At 34.1% G+C, this 23,876-nt stretch overlaps 1 protein-coding gene across 2 annotated transcripts in view; it reads right to left on the bottom strand.

Annotated features, from left to right (window-relative positions):
- LOC149772444 (vacuolar protein sorting-associated protein 4B-like) overlaps positions 1-23,514 on the bottom strand; it is a 32,844-nt gene extending 9,330 nt beyond the window's left edge. Inside the window, exons 1-10 of one of the 2 annotated variants that reach the window (XM_089947815.1) lie at positions 23,342-23,514; positions 21,621-21,732; positions 20,378-20,522; positions 15,624-15,703; positions 12,251-12,370; positions 11,555-11,592; positions 9,632-9,750; positions 6,765-6,934; positions 4,414-4,694; positions 3,582-3,722 (exon numbers count right to left, since the gene is read on the bottom strand). In XM_089947815.1, coding sequence (XP_089803941.1) covers positions 3,582-3,722; positions 4,414-4,694; positions 6,765-6,934; positions 9,632-9,750; positions 11,555-11,592; positions 12,251-12,370; positions 15,624-15,703; positions 20,378-20,522; positions 21,621-21,732; positions 23,342-23,362 — 1,227 coding nt within the window. In that variant the 5' untranslated portion in view covers positions 23,363-23,514. Of the gene's footprint in view, positions 1-3,581; positions 3,723-4,413; positions 4,695-6,764; positions 6,935-9,631; positions 9,751-11,554; positions 11,593-12,250; positions 12,371-15,623; positions 15,704-20,377; positions 20,523-21,620; positions 21,733-22,524; positions 22,626-23,341 lie in introns of those variants that run through there. The other variant, XM_089947814.1, reaches the window with a different exon arrangement.
- Between the last annotated feature and the right edge of the window lie 362 nt (positions 23,515-23,876).

Genomic DNA, 23,876 nt, shown 5'->3' with positions numbered 1-23,876 from the left:
TATTTTCTTTTTCATACCTGACCTTTTATCATGATGTTTTAAAATATATCATTTAAAATATATATAAAATAATTTCAAAATAATCATTTTTGCAAAGGCAAAATATTAAAAATGTTGCTTTTGGAACTTCCTTTTATTAATCAGTGTTGTACAAAGAAATAATTTCAATGTAACTGAACTTTTATTTATTTAGCTTGACATTTAAAACATGTAAAAATTCCCAAGAATTTTATTTCATATTAGATATTAGCATGGCTTAAATTACTATATTATAAAATTAAAATTAAATTATGCAATCACCAAAACTTATCATCCAGTAGCTCTTATGCAATACTCTGTTTTCTTTCAAGCAGCGGCATGATCTAATCATACTGGCTGTAAAATAATTTCACTCTAATGAAGATTTCCAAACGAATATTATCTTTCTGAAAACATGACAAAATGATAAAGGTACAAAATAAGATTGGGCAAATTTATTTGAGGCAAATTCTTGAAAAAATAGCTTTCTGTGCATAAATAGCCATTCTTTATTAAAAAGATTTGCATAAAAAATACTAAAATCTGTATTTTAGTATGAACATAAATATAGTATACAGATTTACCCCCAAAAGAGGCATTAACTCTGAGAAAGAAAAAAACACATTAGAGCGTGATGGAAGAATGTTTTGAGCACGATGTCCATAATATCTGTCAAGTTTCGATACAGTTCATGGTAAGATGCAGATTTGTTGTACAAATGTTGAGATGTCTATATGTGGGATGCATGTAAAAGCCTAACAATTGTGGGATGTCTGTAAAAGCCTAACAATTGTAGGATGTCTATATGTGGGATGTATGTAAAAGCCTAACAATTGTGGGATGTATGTAAAAGCCTAACAATTGTGGGATGTCTATATGTGGGATGTATGTAAAAGCCTAACAATTGTGGGATGTCTGTAAAAGCCTAACAGTCGTGGGATGTCTGTAAAAGCCTAACAATTGTGGTATGTATATGTTTTTGTTGTTGTTGTTGTGGAGTTTAACGCCATTTTTCAGCACACGATAAGCTATACATGGCGGCCAGTAATAATAGTGGAGGAAGAACCCGGGAAAACCCTGGAAAAAACCACCGACCCACCAGAAGCTACTGGCAAGCTTTCTCACATACCCACATTGGCTGAATCCGAGACTTGAACCGGCGCAGACAGAGGTGAGATGGCAGTGATCCGTAACGGAGAGCGCTTTAGACCACTCGGCCACTCGGGGCCCCCTGTGGTATGTATATAAAAGCCTAACTATTGTGGGATGTATGTAAAAGCCTAACAATTGTGGGATGCCTGTAAAAGCCTAACAATTGTGGAATGTATATAAAAGCCTAACAATTGTGGGATGTCTCTATGTGGGATGTCTGTAAGAGCCTAAAGCTATATACTCATGCCATATTCATGGTGGGGCAAACAAAATCCAAGCATTACAATTCCAGTGATCACTTATTCATGAAAATGTGCTATTTTTACCACCATATATAATTACCAATAAATTCAGGTTCAGCTGCACACAACATACACCCTGATCTGCCATTGCAAATATCCAGATCTGCCTGCTGGTACATTATGTGATGGCAGACATAGATCTATGCAGTTTGCAGTCGGATCTGACTTGTAAATGAGTATATACGGTATGTTCTGTGTATTCTCCAATAAATGAGTATATACACGGTATGTTCTGTGTATTCTCCAATAAATAAGTATATACGGTATGTTCTGTGTATTCTCCAATAAATGAGTATAAACACGGTATGTTCTGTGTATTCTCCAATAAATGAGTATATACACGGTTATGTTCTGTGTATTCTCCAATAAATGATACTTAAATCAGGAAGAATGGGAGTAACGTACATACAACAGTACTGAAAATGTGCCTGAAATCTGAAATAATGGGAATAACAAATTACAACAGCATGAAATGTGCCTGACACCATTTTCAGAAAATTCTATAAGCAACAGCTTCGACAGATGTTCTGCATGAAATGTATGTACAGTTCAATGTGTCTGAGGTACTCCTTTATAAGTTAGTCTGGTTACCTGACCAACTCCCATTGATTCTAATATAAAACCCAGATCTAAGTCAAACACGGACTTGCCAGTATCCGGATTTTACAACAACAGTCATAATTTCATAATATTTGCTATTATTCCTTAATTCCATATTATTGGGGTCATTTCCACAAGACCTGCAGTCAAATTGTGAGAGTTAGCATATCTGTATTTGGTGGACAAAGAACACGGGAACCACCAACCCGTGGGAAGCTATAGGTAAGCTTTCACATATCCACATTGGTCAAGCTATGACTCAAACTCACATGAACAGATGTGTCAGTTATCTATAAAGGCAGATGCCTTAGACCACACAGCCACACAGGGCCACTCATTGGTTTTGAGAATTCCAGGGGAGGGGGGGGGTCTATTGTAAGAAGTTAATTGTGTACCTTCCTTTAAATCTTATGTTTATGCATGCTTCTGATCTTTGTAATTAAAATTATATTCAGACATTTTAAAATGCCTCCCCATGGTTTTGAGGTCAGGATTTGGACATCTGTTCTTTTCCTAAGACTCCTCATTTGTTTCACATCTGCCATATGGTCAAATACAAGAGCACCTTGCCAAGGAAATAAGGTTAAGTAAGATACTAACTGCCAAACTGTTTTCCAATTGTGCAGATTGGTTATGAAAAAAATCCAAGATTTTTTCCATCAAATTTGGTTAAATTCTGTTCAGCAGTTCTGACCATTCATTTAAAGGTTTTACAGTTTTAGTAATGATGGCCATACTTGATTATAGAGTCTAAAACATAAAATTCATTCTAGGGATGCTTTCTGGAAAAATTTTAACATTTTGCTGAGCACATTCTGAGAAATAATTTCAAGGCTGTTCTATAGTAAGTAAAAGAAGTCATATTTTAAGGTTGATGGGTATTATTTACATCATGTTTACAGGCCTTCATTCTTGGAAGCTTTTGCAAAATTGGTAACATTCTGTTCAGCAGTTTTTGATTAGTTTTTTAGAAATCAAACAATGTAAGTGCATTGGTATACAGGAAAGTGACAGGCATAGTTTTGCTCTGGAAACATAAGCATGAAATATAGGTGGTTGGACAAAGAGACAAATTGGCAAACACATTTGAAGTATTAAAACTGAAAAATTTTGATAAGCAAAAGGCACATCTCGAACAAATGAACAGATGCACATTAAATGGACTGAAAATGAAGAATAATGAAAAGCAAAAGACACATCTTTACTACTAGTCTAAAATATGTATACCAGATTTCAAAGAGATATCTTAAAATGTATTTGAGTTTTGCCCCATAAATGAAACTGCAGATAACAGATGGCTATATAAACTGAAAAACATTAAAAATTTTGAAAATGAAAAATTATGAATACCAAAAGGTGCATTAGTCTAATATGTGTATGAAGTGACATCTCTAACGGTTTGGGAGTTATACTCCAATAAGGAAAGTGTGAAGATGGTTAGACTGATGGATGGACTGAACCCATTTATATATCGGCTAAGGGGCTGGGAATAATAAGCATTATACCTACCATTGATACCACTGGCTCAAGTAGTTTATTTCCTGGAACTTTGGTCCAATTCATTTCTATTGCACCTGGAGCACCAGGAGAGCAGGGTGTCAAAAGGTCATCAACAATTATGTTTGGATCTTCTCGTGAGGGACCACGCACCTGAAAAAGGGAAAACCCCAAGACAAAGTTATAAAATAGTTCAAAAGAAAACAATCTCATCGTGAACACCATAAATATTATTATATAAATTATAAATGGCAAGCATAATTTTTGATATTTTTAATCTTATATTTGATACATGAACAATAATGTAATTTAATTTTATTTAAAAATTATGTCTGTATGTCTCTTCAGTGTTACTATTCAATATTATCTGTTAACTGTTCATCTCTTTTTTAGAAAGCATTACCTTTTAAACATTTTTATATTTTAAAAATGAATGCTGTGTTTTCAGTTTGCATTACATTTTGGCACATATTCTGCCTGAAGATATTAAAGAATTTCCAATGAATGAAGACAAAAATGTAACAAGTTGTAGTCATCAGAGAAAGCGTCATGTGGATGCATCATAGATGTACAACTTATGATTCAGCATATAATGATATACATAAAGAATAAGGCAAATGACTAATAATTATTTATAGTGATTGAGGATTAAAAGTAATTTTAATAAGGTAAGTATCATCTTTTATTGATTTTCCACCATTAGAATCAACGTGCTTAATGAAATTTCAAATTGTTAATGCACTGATACAAGAATTAAATGTTTCATCTTTACCAATATTTCCATACGAGTAAAACCAAATACATTTGCTACTATTACGTGAAAGCACTATGGAATATAACTAACCTTTCTGAAATGAGTAGCTGTTTGAACTTTGCGTACAGGCTGCATCAAAGCATCACGAACAACAATGCTAATATCTGCACCAGAGTAACCTTCTGTTTTCAATCCCAGAGCCTTGAAATCTTCTTCAGTCAAGGAATGGGGGGTATTCCCAAGATTTAGCTTAAACACCTTGGTCCTAGACGGTGCTTCTGGTAATGGGATGTAGATTCTCTTCTCAAATCTTCTCCTAATGGCGGAGTCAAGAACCCAAGGAATATTTGTGGCCCCTAACACAAGGACGCCTGCATAGAGTAAAAAGGTTTTGCCATAATTTAGTTGTTCCACAAAAGAATTGTTACTGAAAATTGGAATCAAAATTTAACTGGGCAAAAAAAGCCAAAAGCCAAAATTAAATAAATCAGAAAGCATTTGTTAAGACAAAATTCACCCATTATAATGAGATTCATTACCATAATGTTACCATGTATATCTGCTTATAGGTTAAAACAGACCCTGATCTATTGTTGCATAACACGCCTGCAGATCATGGTATACTTTGTTCAATTTAGCCTGCACTGAGGGGAGGTGTCTTGTATGATGTTGTACAGAAGCAAAACGTAAAAAATGGCAACACCTAGGGTTGGTAATGGGAGGTAATGGACAATAGTTATTGCCCTTTCTCTATATAATATAGACAAGAAAGAAAAAATTCATCTTTTAGTAGGGCTGGATTCAGGAGGTAGCAGGTCTATATCCTAATGTTAATGTGATTGGGAAATGAATTCAAACGAGAAAACAGGATGAAATTATGGTATGCAGATAACAACAAGTATACCACTCACTCCATAACTTGTGTCCAAATGACCAGTGAAACCCGCCCATAATGCTGGGTTGGGCATGATCACATTTGTTAAAACTAGAAAATACCCCTATTTGTTGAATGTGAACCAAATCGCTATCAAAACTGGAAAATGAAACCTTGATATAATACTATTTTTTTTTATCATTGAAAACAGTGGTTAGTACCCAGAAACTTTAAATCAACATCATAACATTATCTTTAATAAGTCTCAGATTTTGTTAAATTTTCATTCCATTTGACATTCTCAACTATATTCAACTAAATTGTGATCAATGAAAATGTCACTAATGCTTACCAGTGGCAACACTTTAATAATAAATATCAATTAAATAAGTTTTATCAACTGAAATTTTGATTTAGTTCCATCTTTTAATTCTGTTTCAGTGTAATCATCATAAATGTGAGATGCCCTCTTCTATTCAAACATGAAAAATGTGAATTTTAACTATATTTGTGAGTGCTTCTGTGAGAACGTAATTAAGTGCTGACTTAGTTTTGATCTCCAACATGCAGAAGTATTTGTTGTACTGTTACACTCAATTAAAAGTAGACCTGCTTTGTATTATTGTGTTCATTACGTCTTTTGTACCAAATCAAATAAAAGAGGTGGAAGACAAGAAAAGTTAAAGGGCATGCAAATACTGCTTGCGTTAGAGCTATTGGTCACAGTAATGTGTCAGGCAACTCATTTCAACTGATCAATCGAACACAGTTGTAAATATTATTATGTAAGTAACATAACTGAATAACCTTTAATTAGTGTACTTGTTCACAAATGTGACTAAAGATAGCAAGGCAACCAAGCAAAATGAGTACTTGGTGAATAAAACGTTTTTTTCCCACAGATATGGTTCATTATGGTGAAGCGAGTTCCAGAGTTTGTAGTGAACTTAAAATTCCTTACTGGTACTCAAAGATTCTTAAAAGGATGAGAAGAAGTCTAACTAATACATGCAGTGTAATCACTTATCAACTTTTTACCATTGGAACAATAACAAATAAAAACAAAATGAAGTTTTGATGTTAATAGTGTTTGGAAAAAAATAATTTTGTTTTGTTGTGAATCAACAAAAGCAAAACGCACTGATGTAATAGTAAATGTTTTTGTGTACACAAGATGGTTGTTGAAACCTCATGGAAAATGTTAGTGTAAACAATCTATCAGAGGTTGGATATCTTGAAAATAAATGTAATTTATACACATGTGAACGACTTCAACAGAATTTTTTTTAATGACAATTATTCCCAACACATTTATAAAATGAGTATTCAGTCATTAAATAGACCATATACCCTCCCCCTGGTTTTTCTCAATGTCAAGCTGGGATGTCTCTCATTAAATCACATCCTCGCTAATAGTGTGATCCTTGTTTTTGGACCCCCTAGCAAACGAATTGCTGAGGGAGAGATGTGGTGGCAAAAATCAGCATGATGGATCTTGAGTGAGATGGGGATAATCTGGAGATGACAGGACCATTTAGTTCCATGCCATAATGTTGCAAGTACATACCAAAATTATCATTTCCTACACCTTGCATCTGAACCAGGAACTCTGTTTTAATGCGTCTGGCTGACTCTGATTCATTCTCACTCCTTGACCCACAAAGAGCATCTACTTCATCTATGAATATAATACTGGGCTTGTGCTCACGAGCTAACTGGAACAATGTTTTCACTAACCTGTCAAATAAGAGATAATGGAAAAACTTATTCAAGGCTCAAACTGCAAAGCAAAGCCCCACTCCCTAACCCACCCCATCTAAAAAATGGTTTGTAAGAAAGTTGATAATGCATTGGAACCATTTCCTGCATTAATTTTACAAGTAATTTTAGAGATAATTGTAAGCTAACATAAGAATAAAACTAAAGTCGAACTTGCCTAATATAAATAACTGAAATCATGTTCACAGCACAAAAACTCTGGCACAAATTTTTTTTCAGCTATGAATTAGATAAATTTCCCTAATCCTGCCAATTGGCATTGGGGGACAATTTTTTGTTCTTACTCATTATGAAATAAAGCAGTTTTTATAAAAATGTACTCTGCATTACCAACAGAAGTTCTATTTCATTCAATCAATTATTGTCTGCTTCTCCAGATATCGCTTAAGGCATATTATTGGATGTAAAAAAAAAAAAAATACTGTTGTGGCTATGGGCATCTAACCCTCTGTCATAGTGATGTTACTGTGCCCTTGTGTTGTCACATTCAGACCAAACAGCCCATAAGGCCAACTTATTACTTTTATATTTAACAATATCATCTGAGACATTTTCATTCTTCTGTTAGGTCAAAAAAGAACAGAATACTGGCTTTTTACAAAATTTTTCAACTATGTGCAATCACTGAGTGCTGTTGATATTCATTTTTCCATCCATGTTGACAACAACAAAATCAAGAAGAATAGGGTACCTGCCATATATTTAGCAGAAATAACTCCAACACAATTCATAAACTGAAAGTAAAATATTTTATAGTTGAGGTAAATCAAGGATGTGTACAGTTGTAGGCATGAATGGATGAAGATGTAAACTGACACCAAAGGGACCACCATGTTGAGCTTCCTTCTCAAACTACAATTTCTGGGACCAAACAATAAATACTTTCAGACTGTACTAAATACTAAGTGCCAATAGTATATTTGTGACAACTGAATGCAGATCTGCCAACCCTGACGAGTCTGTCTCATTACAGAAGTTGATTTTTTTCTGTGAGATTGACCAGTTTTCAGTAAGGTGTAACAAAATATCAATAACTGCTATTATAAAGCTGGAAAACGTAATTAAAAGTTCGACGCAGCAAGAATAAACATTATGTTCAACTAAAAATTTTGTAAAGTAAGTGTATACTTTATTTACAAGTAAAGTTGCATAAACTTTAGTTCCAAACCCTATGCAACTCAATGGCTTGTTGCTATCTCTTAACTTGTAATTCTTGGAAATTCTTTTTCCATTTCATATGACAACGACAATCATATCTCCCACCGTAAGACATTCTCAAATTGGCACAGGATGTCCAATAAACGCAATTGTGTCCTTTCCAGCTTTTATTCACAAGAATCTAACTACTCCTTTTTATTCTTCTGTGTTGATTATTAACACTTTTTAGAAGTTTATTTTCCCCTTCGTCTTAAGGTGATGCTCTACAGTTTCGTATTCTGCATAGGGTTAGAATTTTAAAGAAAAAGAATTTCTCCAGCTTTCCTCACTGGTTATACTGGCTATATAAAAGAGATACATATATGTATATCTTAGATATAGTTCAAAGAACCTTTAATTCCTTTTATTTTGGTGTATGATTGATGGGTGTAATATGGATTATAGAGTATACAGCTTGGCCTTACTCCAGATGTGCACCTTTCAAAAAAGTGCTAGCTCCACTTGGTCATTTTCACTTCCTGAACTTCACAGGTAAATTGTATAAAAAAGAGCTGATAACTTTTTTTTTACATTTTATTTATTTGGCAATTCATTCATTGCACTTTCAGAAACTGGTATTGTCTAGTCTGGCAAAATTCATTTTCCCCATTTTAATAGCTGCTATGGATAGTGTACTTTAGACTAATTCAGGTTGATTTTTTTTGCACAAGGAAGCGGTCATTTTAGTTAGTAGTATGCTTAGATCATGTACAATTTCCAAAAGTACAATATCCAAAGAAATATCATCCACGTTACATTAATGTAGCATAGAAGTATGCCAACATTTTCTGCATTGTGCATGTTTTAAATGCAAACAACTTCACCTTACATATGTCACTCTCTCAAAAGTACATAATAACTGGTGAGTGCCCCCTAAACATGCATCACTTTCTGGACGTCATTTTTAAAAAATTATCATCAACAGTTTCATCATGCAGGTGCTTTGCATGAACAAATAGGTGCAGTTTAAAGTGTCTGGGGTGCTGATGTAAAATTAGTCTGGTTCCCCAACTTATTTCACTAATCCTAATATGAAAACCAGATCCATATCAAACATGGATGAATCGATTATCTGGATTTTTTGGCAACTATCATTTTTCCGTAGTTTTTGCTTGTATGCCGTAAGTCCATATTTTAAGTGTGATTTTTGTAAGACTTAAGGCAAAATCATAAGAGTTGTCAGGTCTGTGTATGCTATAGTACGCTTCTGGTTTGGATATGGTGATATATAGTGAAGTGGTTTTGTCAGTTTGCTAGATTTTATTTTAAGCAAAATTTACTATATTTAGCTCATATCAATGAAAATTACTTTATTTAGGTACATGACCTGTGGTGCATGTGATCTTATCTACCCCAACAGTACAACAGATTTATCTAGCCCAGGGTAAATGTTGGGATATTTCAATCCAGTGGACAAAAATGAGTTCATGTGATGTATATCACCATAGAAGGACTTACTTTTCACTCTCTCCCAGCCACTTGGACACAAGATCTGCTGAGGACACAGAAAAAAAAGTGGAGTTGTTGGCTTCTGTAGCCACTGCCTTGGCCAAAAAGGATTTCCCTGTTCCTGGTGGCTGCAAATAAATACAAGTACATGTAAATGTGATATTATTATTAAATATTCATCAAGTTTAAAAATACTGGGACCCAAGGACATGCAGAATTGGATGCCCAAACATGCACAAGATTGAGGGAATGCCTTAAGAATGATGGGTGATTATTTCTAAAGATCAAGTCAATAATCTCTATATGATATTCCCTAGAACAAACTTGTAAATGGATGATTTATTGTGCACAATAGCAAGATATAATAAAAGTTTGTTTGAAATTACAAAAAAAAATTCAAATTACCTCCTTCTGTGATAGAAACTTTGATACAGTGTAACACTATACATTACTATTTCATAAAGGTTTCGAGGCACTTAGATGTGCTGTGCGACATATCCATTTGAAGTTGTGAGTTCTACAAGCATCTCTAGCTCCCTGTGATCTTACTGAAAACAAAATACAAATAGAAAGCAATAACTTTCAATAAATGCAATTTATTTTACACCACCTCAGATGTGGGTTCGATCCCCGGCCGAGTCATACCAAAGAATTACAAAAATGGCACTAACAGCTGCCTCGCTTGGCACTCGGCATTAAGAGGTTAGTGTTAGAACTGGTTGGCCTGGTGTCAGGATAATGTGACTGGGTGGGACATCATGCTACATGTCTGCGGCATGATGCCCCAGTGCTAGACATCACTATAAACTGCCACATTGCAGACATCGTAGTGATATGAATGAAAAATTGTTAAAGCCACGTTAAAAATCCAAATCACATCACAACACACATTTATTTTACATTTAAAACTTGAGGCTATTGTAGGACATGCAATTGTGGGATTGGCCAAAAAGTCAATTGATTGCACCAATAAAAATTAGATAAAAACATGTACAAAGTTTCATGATGATCCAATGAAAACTGAGACTAGATGTGTTTGTAAGATTATGTCATATATTTCATCCAGCTCCAATATTAGGCTACAAGTGAAAAAGTGGAATAACTATATACAAAAATGACAGGAACACCATGATTTTATCTATATGTACACATTCAGATGTCACATAAACATTGCCCAAGTTTAAATGAGATTCCAAGAAATCTGAGTCTTGTTGTGCTCACTGTATTCAGCTGCAATAAAAACAGGCCAATAATTCGAAGAACAAGAGTCCTATGAAGGGGCTCATGTTCTGCTGACTGAAAAAAAATATATAAAGGCCACCATGGTGATTATACTGAATTTACAATCAGCACCATTTTTATTTTGGATCAAATAGACATTAAAAAAAGTTTTTTTGAAACCCCATGTTGATAAGACCATCTATTCAGAAAGAGTAGCAAGAACAAGACTTTGAAGATGGTCATCATAATTGGTCAAAAAGGATGTTAAATTGGAACGATTTTCATATAGATATCATACAAAGTAATTCGGTGATAGACTACTGAGTCAGGAGGAGTAGGAATAACACGATTTTCAAGATGGACAATGTGGTAGCCATATTAGGTTTCAGATCAGCATCATTTTCATTTAGGACCAACAAGACACTATAAGAAATCTTCAGGTGAAAACTGCCATGTCAATGTGACTTTTCATTTAGGAGAAAAAGTAATAACAAGATTTGTAAGGTAAAATGGCAAAGTAATCTGTCGACGTGCACATCTTCAAATAATGATCAAAACATTACCAAGTTCCATGGCAATCCATCAAAAGTGCATAACTAGTTGCACTAACCAGGTTGTGTCCCTGATAGAATGATGGATGGACAGATATGAGGATTCCTATACCCCACCTAGGGCACGAAAAAATAATATTTAATGAGCAAGTTAGCTTACCCCATATAACAAAATTCCTTGCCAAGGCTTCCTCTGACCTGTAAAAACAAAATGTGATTTCAAAGTTATTTCTCAAACATAAAGCATCTACTTTTAATGGTTTACCTCTCTAAATAATTGGTGTTACTTCTTTAATTGACTTGTACATGGTGCTAGCCCATTACAAACTCAATGTACATAAAATTAAAAAAGTTTCCTTGCCAGCTTCTCTTAATTTCTAGATAGTAAACAATGGTTCCAAACCATGTGTCTCACCCACAAATTAAGACATGGTGATGATGTGTTTTTCTACACAGATGCAGGTCACCACAGCATGTAGGTGCACTTACTCATATTAAATTAAATATTAACTAGTGTTCTAAAATTTAATTCTTGTAGACTTTAACTCAACTTTATTTAATCATGACTGCTCAATTCTTTACACCTTAAAATTCATCAAAAAACATCCATACAAAAATTATTGATTGATATGGACTTTTACAATTGTGGCCAAGGTTTTTTTTTCTTCAACATGAGCAGCTTTCATGCTTTCATTGTCACATCACAGTGCATGAAATTCATTCTGGTTTGTACTGGATGGATATATATATATATATTGTTCAGGATGTCAAATTACCAACTTTAACAGCAAAATCTTTGCCACTTAAGCAGTTCAACCTCCAAACAGATGTGCAGTAAAATATTAACTGATGTTACCTGTGAAGAGATGAGGGAACTTGACTGGTAGGATCACAGCCTCTTTAAGGGCCTCCTTGGCTCCTTCAAGACCTGCTACATCATCCCACTGCACATTAGGTTTCTCCATCACAATTGCACCTAATAAAAAAAATTGTTCTACTAAGCACTGCCTTTCTTCTGAATGGTATTATGACAACTTACTTTTTTGCTTATACAGTTGAGACAAAATTCCTAGCATAGCTGATTACTTTAGACAGCCAGTAATAAAATATTTAAACAAAGTTTCAGTTGAATACATGAACTGATTTGAAGCTTTAAGGCTTTCAAAAATCTGACACACGTCGCTAATAATGTTGATAATGACACTGGCATGTTTCCACTGAAAATGTCTTGCCATCCACTGGGAAGTCCAAAAGCAGATCTGTTCAAGTTCTATCAATATTGAAAAATCTACAAACTACTTAGCATACCAACCTCTTCAAATATCAAAATTCTATGATTAAAAATTTGAACATAAATTTCAACATTATTGTTGATTATGTCTTGAAAAAGTCACCAAATACAGTGTTTTATCCACCCATGCGTCATGTGTCAAATATGCAAACTTTTCAAATCTGACGCCAAAAAATTGTTGCCGGTACATAAATTGAATCACCTCAATACTGTTTCTTTGATTAACACAAAACAAAGGTTTGGTCTAACTACTTTAATGACTAGGTCACAACTCTCCCAAACAGAGAAAACACATGCACACCAGTTTCTTATGTTAATGTCATCATAAGACACAGGGTTATAACTGAGTTTAGAGCCTGGAGTTGACCTTATGTGACCTGTAACTCTCAGATCATTTGTAGAAACAGGATGTTAGAACCGTTTATTACCACACTGAAGAAAGACTCTAAAAATAAACATGTGGTTTTAAAGGGATTCTCACAAGAAACTATTATTTTATGCACATCCTTGTCATGCAATGAAACAACAATTTCCATTCGCTCAATTGTATGCCTTGCATTGTTCCAAGATACCATCAGTGTTCGACTGAAAATGGCATCAAAAGCACATAAAAAATCAACAACAAAATAATATCTGAAAGAAATGAAATTATCTTTTGAACCCTGTTTACGACCGACAATGATAACAATAAGACAACAGTTACTTGTAAGATAAAACATAATTTTGTTCAGCAATGGTTGAAAACAAACTGCTGGTTACATTTTCAAAAAGAAGGCAAGTCATTTTTCTGTCCAGAGCAGGATCTTAACAACCTTTAGGAATTGAGAAACACAGAAATCTGATGCTTATCAAGATTGATGAGGAAGACAGAAATACCTTCATTTTCTTAGGAAGCTTTGAATAAATGGTAGAAAACTATAGAGAGACGAATCTATGAACTTAAAAACATGTTGTAGTGTTTTACGCCATTTTTCTGCACACGACAGGCTATACATGGCAGCCAGTATTAATGGTGGAGGAAGAACCCGGGAAAACCCCAGAAAGAACCACTGACCCACGAGAAGCTACTAGCAAGCTTTCTCACATACCCACATTAACCGAATCCGAGACTCAAAGCCAAGCAGACAGAGGTGAGATGGCAGTGATCTGTAACGGACAGCGCTTTAGACCACTCGGCCACTCGGGGCCCATTAAAAACATGAAATGATTTCTTAAATTGTGAACAGTTTACTGAGTCAGAGCTACATTCAGAAGACTTCCTCAATGAAAACACTGCATGCTGTTTGGGATAAGCTCTTCTCTGCCTGCTAGTCGGATTAATACATTCTAGTCACTATAAAAATATTTAGAAAACATGCCTTGGCTTTAGTTACATTAGATAACTAATATTTATGTCATGTATTTAAACAATATAATTATTTTTAAAAACTATTGAAGACTGATCATCAGCTTGAATAACACTCATAGGTTTCGATTCTGAGTCGTTTTTTGCCTTGATGAGTCAAATGACTTACATGAAGCCATCTGTAGATAAAACACTGCAAATATCTGGCAAAAACTGGTGAAGTAACAACAATTGGACTTTTAAATGTTATATAGCAAAATTGCCCCAGTGTGGTATGTGTGTGTGATTATGATTTTTAACGTAGCTTTAACAATTTTTCAGTCATATTGCTACGATGTCTGCAGTGGAGAAGTTTATAGTGATGTCTAGCACTGGGGCATCATGCCGCAGACATGTAGCATGATGTCCCACCCAGACAAATTATCCTGACATCAGGCCAACCAGTCCTAACACGAACCTCTTAATGCTGAGCGCCTACCGAGGCAGCTGTTAGTACCATTTTTGTAAGTCTTTGGTATGACTCGGTCGGGGATCGAACCCAAGACATCCCGCTTCCAAGGCAGATGCTCTAACCACTAGGCCACCAGAGCGGTTTCCCAGTGTGGTGATGTCTTACATCTCTTTCCGGGTATTCCAGCGCTCCAGCTTGGATCTAAAAAGGACACAATTCCAGTTACCCAGCAAAAAAGCAGGTGAAATCCTTGTGAGTTATTTTTCTCTTGATGTACAAAAGATGAAACAGAAACAACTATAAAAATGTGCCAATCTAAAACAAGGATCTACTCTGAAATAACTTCACAAACATTATCTGTCAAAAATAACCCTCAGTCTAAAAGTCTTACAAAACTGCATCTACTTCAGACCCTGAATAACCCTCAGCCTAAAAGTCTTACAAAATTGCTTTTAAAAAAAGTTATGATGAAGTTGAACTAACAGTCTAAAGGCATTTTACAGAAACAAATCCCCAGGAGCTTTCTCATGTGCATGATTGCTGATCTCATATATAGTACAACCTCCAGTTCTGAATAAATTGCAAATAAAACGACATTTATCTTATCGACTGACTTGTGCAACGACAACAAGAACATTATATTTTCATTAGTCTCAATAAATAAAGGCATATTTTGTCTGAAAATGTTTATTTTTACAGATGCTTGCAGGGTTTATGACCCTGTATAAAGTTTAATCCTTTGAGAAGCCAAGTTGTCTTAAGGTGTACCAATTCCCAACAAATAATAATTCTGACCAAGGTTAACAGCGACAGCATATAAGTAAAATATTATTCCACAACATATGCAGCCAGATCTAAAACCTAAATGTTCTATTCTGAAAATTATAATTTAGGGGAGCAATTCTATCTCTATTTTAAAAAATGGGAGGGAGGGATTTTTTTAATGTGGGAGAGATAAAATAAAGAAATAATGGTAGAGCTGTAAAATATAATGCACAATTTTCAAGCATTCAGCTCATCTTGCAACAAAAATGTTGAGAAATCTGCATGAATCTCACAATTTCATGTTCTAAAGTGAACACTGAATCTAGAATTCTTGCAACGAAGTGCACAGTATCTCTATAAGCATGTACTCATCCTACCTGATAATGCGTTCGTAAACTTTTTCTTTTCTGGGTCTCCTTCTTTGTCATTGTCGCTGTCAGAATCATTATTAGTATCTCTGAAAATAATGAAGAAGTCTATATTAAAAATTTTGATGACAAAAATAACTTTAACTAACTTTAGGACTTAACAACAGTAAAACTTCCTCTACAGGGTTTTACAAATCCACTTGCCCTATGACCAGAACAAGCTCAAAATCAGCTATAGCAAGCTCAAGGTAATTCCAAAAATTTGAGAGTTAGCATGAGAGAGAGGTCACATTCAAACCGTAAAATCTTTATGTTGTGCATGTCTTTCGACAGGTGAGTTTGGGAAAAAGGGCTAATCTAATAACTATCCATCCAGTAATCTAGCACCCATTAGCGGTGTTGATTAAGGGAGACTGATACTTACTGTTAAGGAAATACAGCAATCTCTCAATTTATAGTGGTAATTGGGGTCTTTGAATGCTGAACATGATATCAAACTGTGGTAGAGCGAAAATGAGTGAAAATTATAAGAATGAGCATACTTGTTGATGTAGGTTTATGAAAATGTGTGTGTACATGTCTGTGAAAAAAATTACCAGTTAAATGTATTGTAAGAATGTTATTTTATGTACCATAAACTAGGTTTTATACATTTATATCTGTTCATTAATAATGTTTGCATAGCTAAGATGATATATTCTTCAGTTAATTGACTTGTTTGTTCTAAAGACCTTTCGATAAATATTGTTGTCTTCCCCTGGTAGGAAGTCTTCAATGCATTTTTGTGCATGCATTAACTGCAGCTTCTACTTCTGTTGACTACTTATTCATCAGATATCAAAGAATGCCTGTTGCAAAATCCCTCAAGTACTGTTCATGAATATGATAAGAATGCCTGTTGTAAAATCCCTCGAGTACTATTCATGAATATGATAATGCCTGTTGCAAAATCCCTCGAGTACTGTTCATGAATATGATAAGAATGCCTGTTGCAAAATCCCTCAAGTACTGTTCATGAATATGATAACGCCTGTTGCAAAATCCGTCGAGTACTGTTCATGAATATGATAATGCCTGTTGCAAAATCCCTTGAGTACTGTTCATGAATATGATAAGAATGCCTGTTGCAAAATCCCTTGAGTACTGTTCATGAATATGATAAGAATGCCTGTTGCAAAATCCCTTGAGTACTGTTCATGAATATGATAAGAATGCATGTCACAAAATCCCTCGAGTACTGTTCATGAATATGATAAGAATGCCTGGTGCAAAATCCCTCGAGTACTGTTCATGAATATGATAATGCCTGTTGCAAAATCCCTCGAGTACTGTTCATGAATATGATAAGAATGCCTGTTGCAAAATCCCTCGAGTACTGTTCATGAATATGATAAGAATGCCTGTTGCAAAATCCCTTGAGTACTGTTCATGAATAAGATAAGTATGCCTGTTGCAAAATCCCTCAAGTACTGTTCATGAATATGATAAGAATACAATGTAAATGTCATAAAGCAGTTGTGTACAATAAAACTCTGGAACTGTTTACAAGAAATAAAGAAAATTAAATATATAAAATAACATTTTTAAGGATAGCAAAATGGGCCAAAATTTAAATTTTACCTAAAACACATTATTATTATATACTGAATTAGGTGATGGAATCTAAGGGGGGGGGGATATTGTTAAGGCAAAGCCATACATGTTGTGTATCTTTTTCTAAGTTACTTTCAAGTAAAAATAGCAAGCAAATGTTTCACTTATTTTTTAAACAAAAATATCAAAGGACATATTTTTCTTAGCAAATGCAATCATTTTTCATTTGACAAAGGTATCCATTATCATAATAGCATGAAAATAGCTTTTCCTTAATACAAACAGTAGTTTCAACTATCTATCTGCATATCTTGTATCTTGGTATATATATATATATATATATATATATATATATATATATATATATATATATATATATATATAAATATTGCAAAACACACAGGATATGTGGATATATATTTTTAAGCCAATTTGAAGAAAAATTACGGTAACTTTTTCCAAAATAGTTGCCCAGCTGTACAACAGCAATCTACATAATTAATATTTCCAGTGACTTTAGCAGGACTTGACCCATACATTATAATCATGATTTTCTTTCTTATTACTGTATGGAAGGGATGGTATCACTTTATATCTCACATAACAATGTGAACATTCCTAGGAAATATTGTCAAATTCAATACTGTGGGCATGTCAGTCTTGAACTCTTCAACTGTGACTTTGCTTTCATTATCAAAACTAAATAATTTTAAATGTCACTGCCTGTAAAGTGTGGAATGTTACAAAGATCTTTATTCAATGACAATTAAGGTAGCCCTCAGAAGTAAAATAATTGATGACAGCACTGCCTATCTAAGGGAGGTAAGTTACCTATTAAAAAGTGCTATAACACGATAAGGAAGCTGCCAGTATCATTTTTTAAAGTCTTTGGTATGATTCGGCCAGGGATTGACCCTGCAAAGTGGATGCTCTAACCCGCTTAGGCCACCGGAGCCTAATGGAAGTACGGACATAATTATTCATCTCTTCAAGTGACTTCACTTCCACTTTGAATGGAAAGAAGTCCACCACCATTCTTTCTCTTGTAAACATATCTTTAATTAGCAATCCACAAATCTCTGCATTCTTTATCAGAATTTCATGCAATATTTACTTTCTGTCTGCCAGTCTAATAGGATGCAGGATCATCTGCAACCTTGGACATAGCACAAAAAATTATATCTAAAGCTGTTAACATAAAAGTACAAATTTAATATTCACTGAAGAAAAAAAGTATATATATAAATATAACACTGCAAAAAAGCTGATTTTAAGACAACATGAGATTTGTTTTCTCAGATAAACAAAATAAATAATTTCTATTTCAGGGAACACTATGATTAAGTTGCAAAATCTTGGATCTGTTTTTCTAAATATAGTATAAAGTGACGCTTATCAAAGTGAGGCATCTAAACATGTGCATCTAATTAGTATTTTGATCAAAGTGACAATAAGGCAACGATGATCAATTAGCAGGTGTCTTAATCTCCTTATCTCCTAAGATCTGGCCTTTACAGCCTGACCTAATCCCTTTGTAATCACCTGGATTTAAAGCTGTCAAAATGTTAGAAAACTTCTACCGGGTACCCATTGATCCAAACGATTGGTAACCCAGGTACCTGATCAAAAGGAAATTGTAATAAATGTGTACACACCTGAAGTTAAGTCTGCCTTTTTTTTTAAATTCACAGTATTCTATAAATACCACTACCTAATGTCACCTGGTACCAAGTAAAAAAATTCATCCTCATTTTCTGATAAAGTTCTGAAATCCTCCATCGTTGTCTAGTAAACTGTCGTGGTCGTCATCATAAATATTGTCTGCCACCCTTTCCTTGGTCTCACTGTTATATAAGAATACTTATTTATAGACTGAGCTTGAGCTTTGTAAGTAACACTTTGATCATATAATTTGTGAAATCTACTCAAGTTTGCAAATGAACACATTTCAATTGTACGGCAAGATAAAATAATCACCCTCAGTTACTTGCCACTGTACCAAACCCAGGGTTCAATCAGAGAGATGACGTGTGGAATTGAGGTCAATTATTTGGTGAAAGAGGCAGACCTCTGCTTGGCACTGATAAAGTACATGTACATGTATTTGCAGCTCAATTAATAGATTGTCAACTTGAACACAAAGTGAGTGCTGCCTTGTCAGGCATTGGCAGAAAACTGTATATGGTAAACAGGTACCCTATGGCTCATTTTATTACCTGTTGGTAATTAACAATGGGCGGGTACCAGAAAGAGTACCTGGATATCAGGTGGCATCTTTACCTGGATTCAGCCGATGACCCAGACACTGCATGCACGACTGATGCTTGCTTTGTAAAAACTAATAAATGAAGAAGTTTGCAGAAAAAAACATACACACTAAACTCAACTGTTGGATTTTACATGCATTAACAATTAAAAATTATGCACATTTTTATGTGGATTTTGGCTTTCAGAAGAATGATGACAAGTACACATACATTCCATTTTATGTTATATAACATGTTGAAGGATTGTTACTAAATCTATTCTTGCATGTAGAGATGAACTTCTTTTGGTGCAGCTCATAGCTATAATAAAAAACATAACAAGTTGTCTACTTACAACATGTGCAACAGCAGTTATCAAAGGCAAATCCAATTTATGCTTGCTAGTCAAATATTGAACACAGCACATTTATCTATTGACACCTAATTACATATGCCTGGTTTACTAGCTTTACAACAAAATTCAGTTCTTTTAGCCAATGCAAAGATAAGAATCAGTCTGGAAATATTGCTCTTCCAAGTTAGGTTGAGAGATGTCAGAAGCATAAATTATCATGCATATGATTAAAAAACAAAACAAAAATAAACTACTGACTTGCAATTTTAATGCAATTGTTTTTCTAATCTTTTCATTTTTGTTATGCAACTGTTGAGATTTTGGAGTTAATTCAGCAAATGTAAATCCTAGAATAAATTCAGTGGATATGATTAAGACTGCAAACTATTTCTTGGTGAATGCCAAAATACCCAACATGCTTTGCTTTGAATTAGCACTTTAAGTGTAAATGAAACATTATCCTATCCACCAATTACCTAGAACATTTTCATGCTCTCTGCTTAGTATGGCTGAATGAGGTCTAACTATATGATTGTACGCTATAGTCTTTATCATATGTCAGAACTTACTTATTTCCACCACCAGTATTGCCACCATCCATTACAGGTTTATTCTTCGCTTTGCTGATATGTTTCTTCAGTTTCTCTGCTCTATCCAAATAGGTTAGGCATTTTGCTCGTATACTCTCCTTTGCCTTCTCACTCTGTGCTTCATCTTGTTAAATGAAAAAAGAATTTTGTACATCAAAACAGAAATTCTGTTTGATACAACTCAATACAGGGAAAGATGACTGTAAAAATGAACTTTCCCATGGGAGGTATATTGTGATTTCGCATGAAAAGTTAAAAATAAGGTAAAATAAAATATGGATGTTTTTTTGTATCAAGCATTCTCCCATAGAATTCAATGTATATAGAAATAATTATAGAAGATTACATATATACACCAAACAGAACTGACAGTGATATCCATTCACTGCATCATCTCTTTCATCAACTTTATTCAATTCTAACCCATCATTTAAGTAAATATTATCATCGGAATCATCCAAATAGTCAACTTCAATGTCGCTACCCTCGCTATCAACATTCATGTTTACATTAGAGTTGTCGTCCATCATTTTATCTATCGATTTTCAAGTCAACAATTTCTTTTCCAAGCGCGTTTTTTTTTAAATTTCACTGCGCATACGTGCTTTAACCATTTCCTGTGTAGGTGAAGAAGTACACAAATATTTGTGACATATAACACGTGTTTCTAGAGCGCTAAACACATACGTAGTAGAGTATGACTATAGTCATATTCAGGATAAAATGGGATACTACGACTGCAGGCGTATTCAGGATAGAATGAGGTATTACAACCACTGTCGTATTCAGGATAAAATGGGTTAATTAGGCAAAAAGTTCAACAAATTGTAATCTTGAACTTCACCCTCTGAACAAACATGCCAAATTGTATTAATGATTTTGCTGCAAACATCACATGCAGTCATTCACAAAATACCTCACAAAACATCACCATCGCAACATCTTACATGCCTTGCAGTCTATAAAGATACATGATCAATTTAACAATTCCTGCCTCTGACCTGGAGCTTGGTAAAACTGATTAAATCTATTCAATTGCATTTGAGATTTCAAAACAATTTAGTGTTACTTCTTTACTGTGGGTCTTCATTTGCAGATGAAACAGGCTTTATATCTAATGACATTATCTAAATTTTGTTATGAACAACATGAACAATAATAATAACAATAATTTATAGATAAAATTCAATAAACCAAAGAGATAACAAACTTATATACTTACACTTGATTGCATGCAGGAAATATTCAACTGCATGTTCATAGAGCTTCAATGCTTCTTCATAATTTTTTTTCTTGTCTTCTTCTGTTGCCTTTGTGACAAGCTCTATAGCTTTCTGAAATTGAAACAAAATACAAAATGTATAAAAATGATAATTAAAAATAAAAAATTCACCTTCATTTGTAAATTTTCAAATGTGGTATAAAGTATACATTTTTAAATGGTATTAAGGTGTACATTTTTCATGATATTAAAAGAAACATTCCTATTTTGCCATAGTCCACAGCTGCAGATTATACAACCTTGAGCCCAAGATTTTGTCTCTACCACAGACAACTTTACATTTGAAAAGCTACCTCTAAAATCAGTCTCAATCTCAGGCTCTGCTGTTTCCTTTTTCCAGGCCAGATTTCACTCATGGATGACCGCCTTGCATAACACTGCATCGCTCATGTACATGTAACAGACACTCAGTGCAATCACCCACCCATCCTTACCCAATGACAAAGCTTTATATGAATGCATTTTCACAATGTGGTCGTATATTGAATCTTAATCTGTTTTAAACTAAACGGATGCAAACTTTATATGTATTCAGATTACCATGAATACGTTACAACATTACAAAATTACAATAAACATTTTACTGTAGACTGGGAATAAATAGTGATTCAAACTACAAAAAAAACAAATAAAGTCGATTCCTGTTAACTATACATGGACAAATTTCCGATATTACAATAATTACAAGATTTGTTCAAGTGTTAAGAGTAAGCAAGATATCAATAAGCCAACTATGAGGTTCAACCATATAAAAGTACCAAAGTGGAGGTTTTTATATCAGGGCATAATGATATAGAATAAGCAGTATATATATATATATATATATATATATATATATAATTACCACCAAAACAACCCCATAATAATAATCTCCTCTCCCTGGTATGTACAGCAAAGCCATGGGTAGCTCTGAGACTCACAGTAAGAATTAGTTTAGTATATAGTATCTGAACACCTTTATGCTCACATGTTTATGACTAATTATTTTAATATATACTTTGGTCATAATCCGGTGATATGAACAGTGTACAGAAGAAAACCTTCCTTTTGAAACTCAGAATAGAATGCTTAACATCCTTTCTTACACTTAGTTAAATATAAATATAAATATTTTCACATTTCTTTAACAATCTGTAATTTTCATGTGACTCCAGAATCAAACTTGCTCTAATTCATTTGCGTTTACTGCAAGTCAAAATCACATTCTATTGATTTGTACAGTTAATGCCATATGATCAGATTCTAAAAATAAACATGGCACACAGCTGCAGAAATCGATGTCTTGAGGTTCCAAACTCAGTAGAAATATATATTTTAAAACATATATGTTGGGAACCTAAGGATAGTCATGTATACAGACAACCAACAATGTGAGCTACATGAACAATGTACCAAATGCTGAAAAGTTGGCATGACTGTTCACAGTGACACAGATTCAACCGGGTTTACAATGATCATAAAAGTGGTAATAAATCACAAACAAAAAAAACACACAAAGTTGCCTAATTAAAAAAAAAACTATTATGAAAACATGCTTAACTGATATATTCCGACATCCGTAATCCTGAGACTCGCAATCTTGGTTAAAATTAAAGACCCTCGGGAAAAACAAATCGAACGGTGGGTGGGTGGTCAATGAAAAAAGTATTTTTTTCTTTTACCTGGAGTGTATTTCCTGACATTGGACAGTTTTCCTAATGTGATTCTTTCTGAAGTTTAAAGCTGATGACTGATATTGGTGAATAAGAGACAGGTTGTTACGAAAATGACTGTTTACTTTCGTGATTCATAGTCAACCATCATGGAGTTTCTTCCGTAATGATCACATGACCTATTTCTGGGAGGTAACTCGTCTCAACTTCTCTCTCCTCCATGACCAACCTTTGTAGTATGCTGTTTAATTTGTGATAAATTGTATGTCAATATCAATTTTAATAATAATAATAATAATAATAACTTTCGTATGTATGTATGTATGTTTGAAGGTTGGTAGGTAGGTGGGTAGGAAGATATGCAGGTAGGTAGGTTGGCCCTATAACATGGGTGGGTTGGGTGCGGCGGGCATTGGGCCGGGACCAAAGGAGCATCGGAAAACATTTTTTTTAAAAAATGAGCAATTCTTAAATAATCAGCCAATAAGTATAGCCAATGAAATGGCTTACAACGGGTGATGCATTGTTTTGTTCTAGGACTGTG

The sequence above is a fragment of the Sinohyriopsis cumingii genome, unplaced genomic scaffold (genome assembly GCF_028554795.1).
Source record: "Sinohyriopsis cumingii isolate HCF-2022 unplaced genomic scaffold, ASM2855479v2 utg001505l, whole genome shotgun sequence".
Classification (NCBI taxonomy): Eukaryota; Metazoa; Mollusca; class Bivalvia; order Unionida; family Unionidae; genus Sinohyriopsis; species Sinohyriopsis cumingii.
Note: the sequence above shows the minus strand (reverse complement) of the source record. Positions and strands in the feature narration are given on the sequence as shown.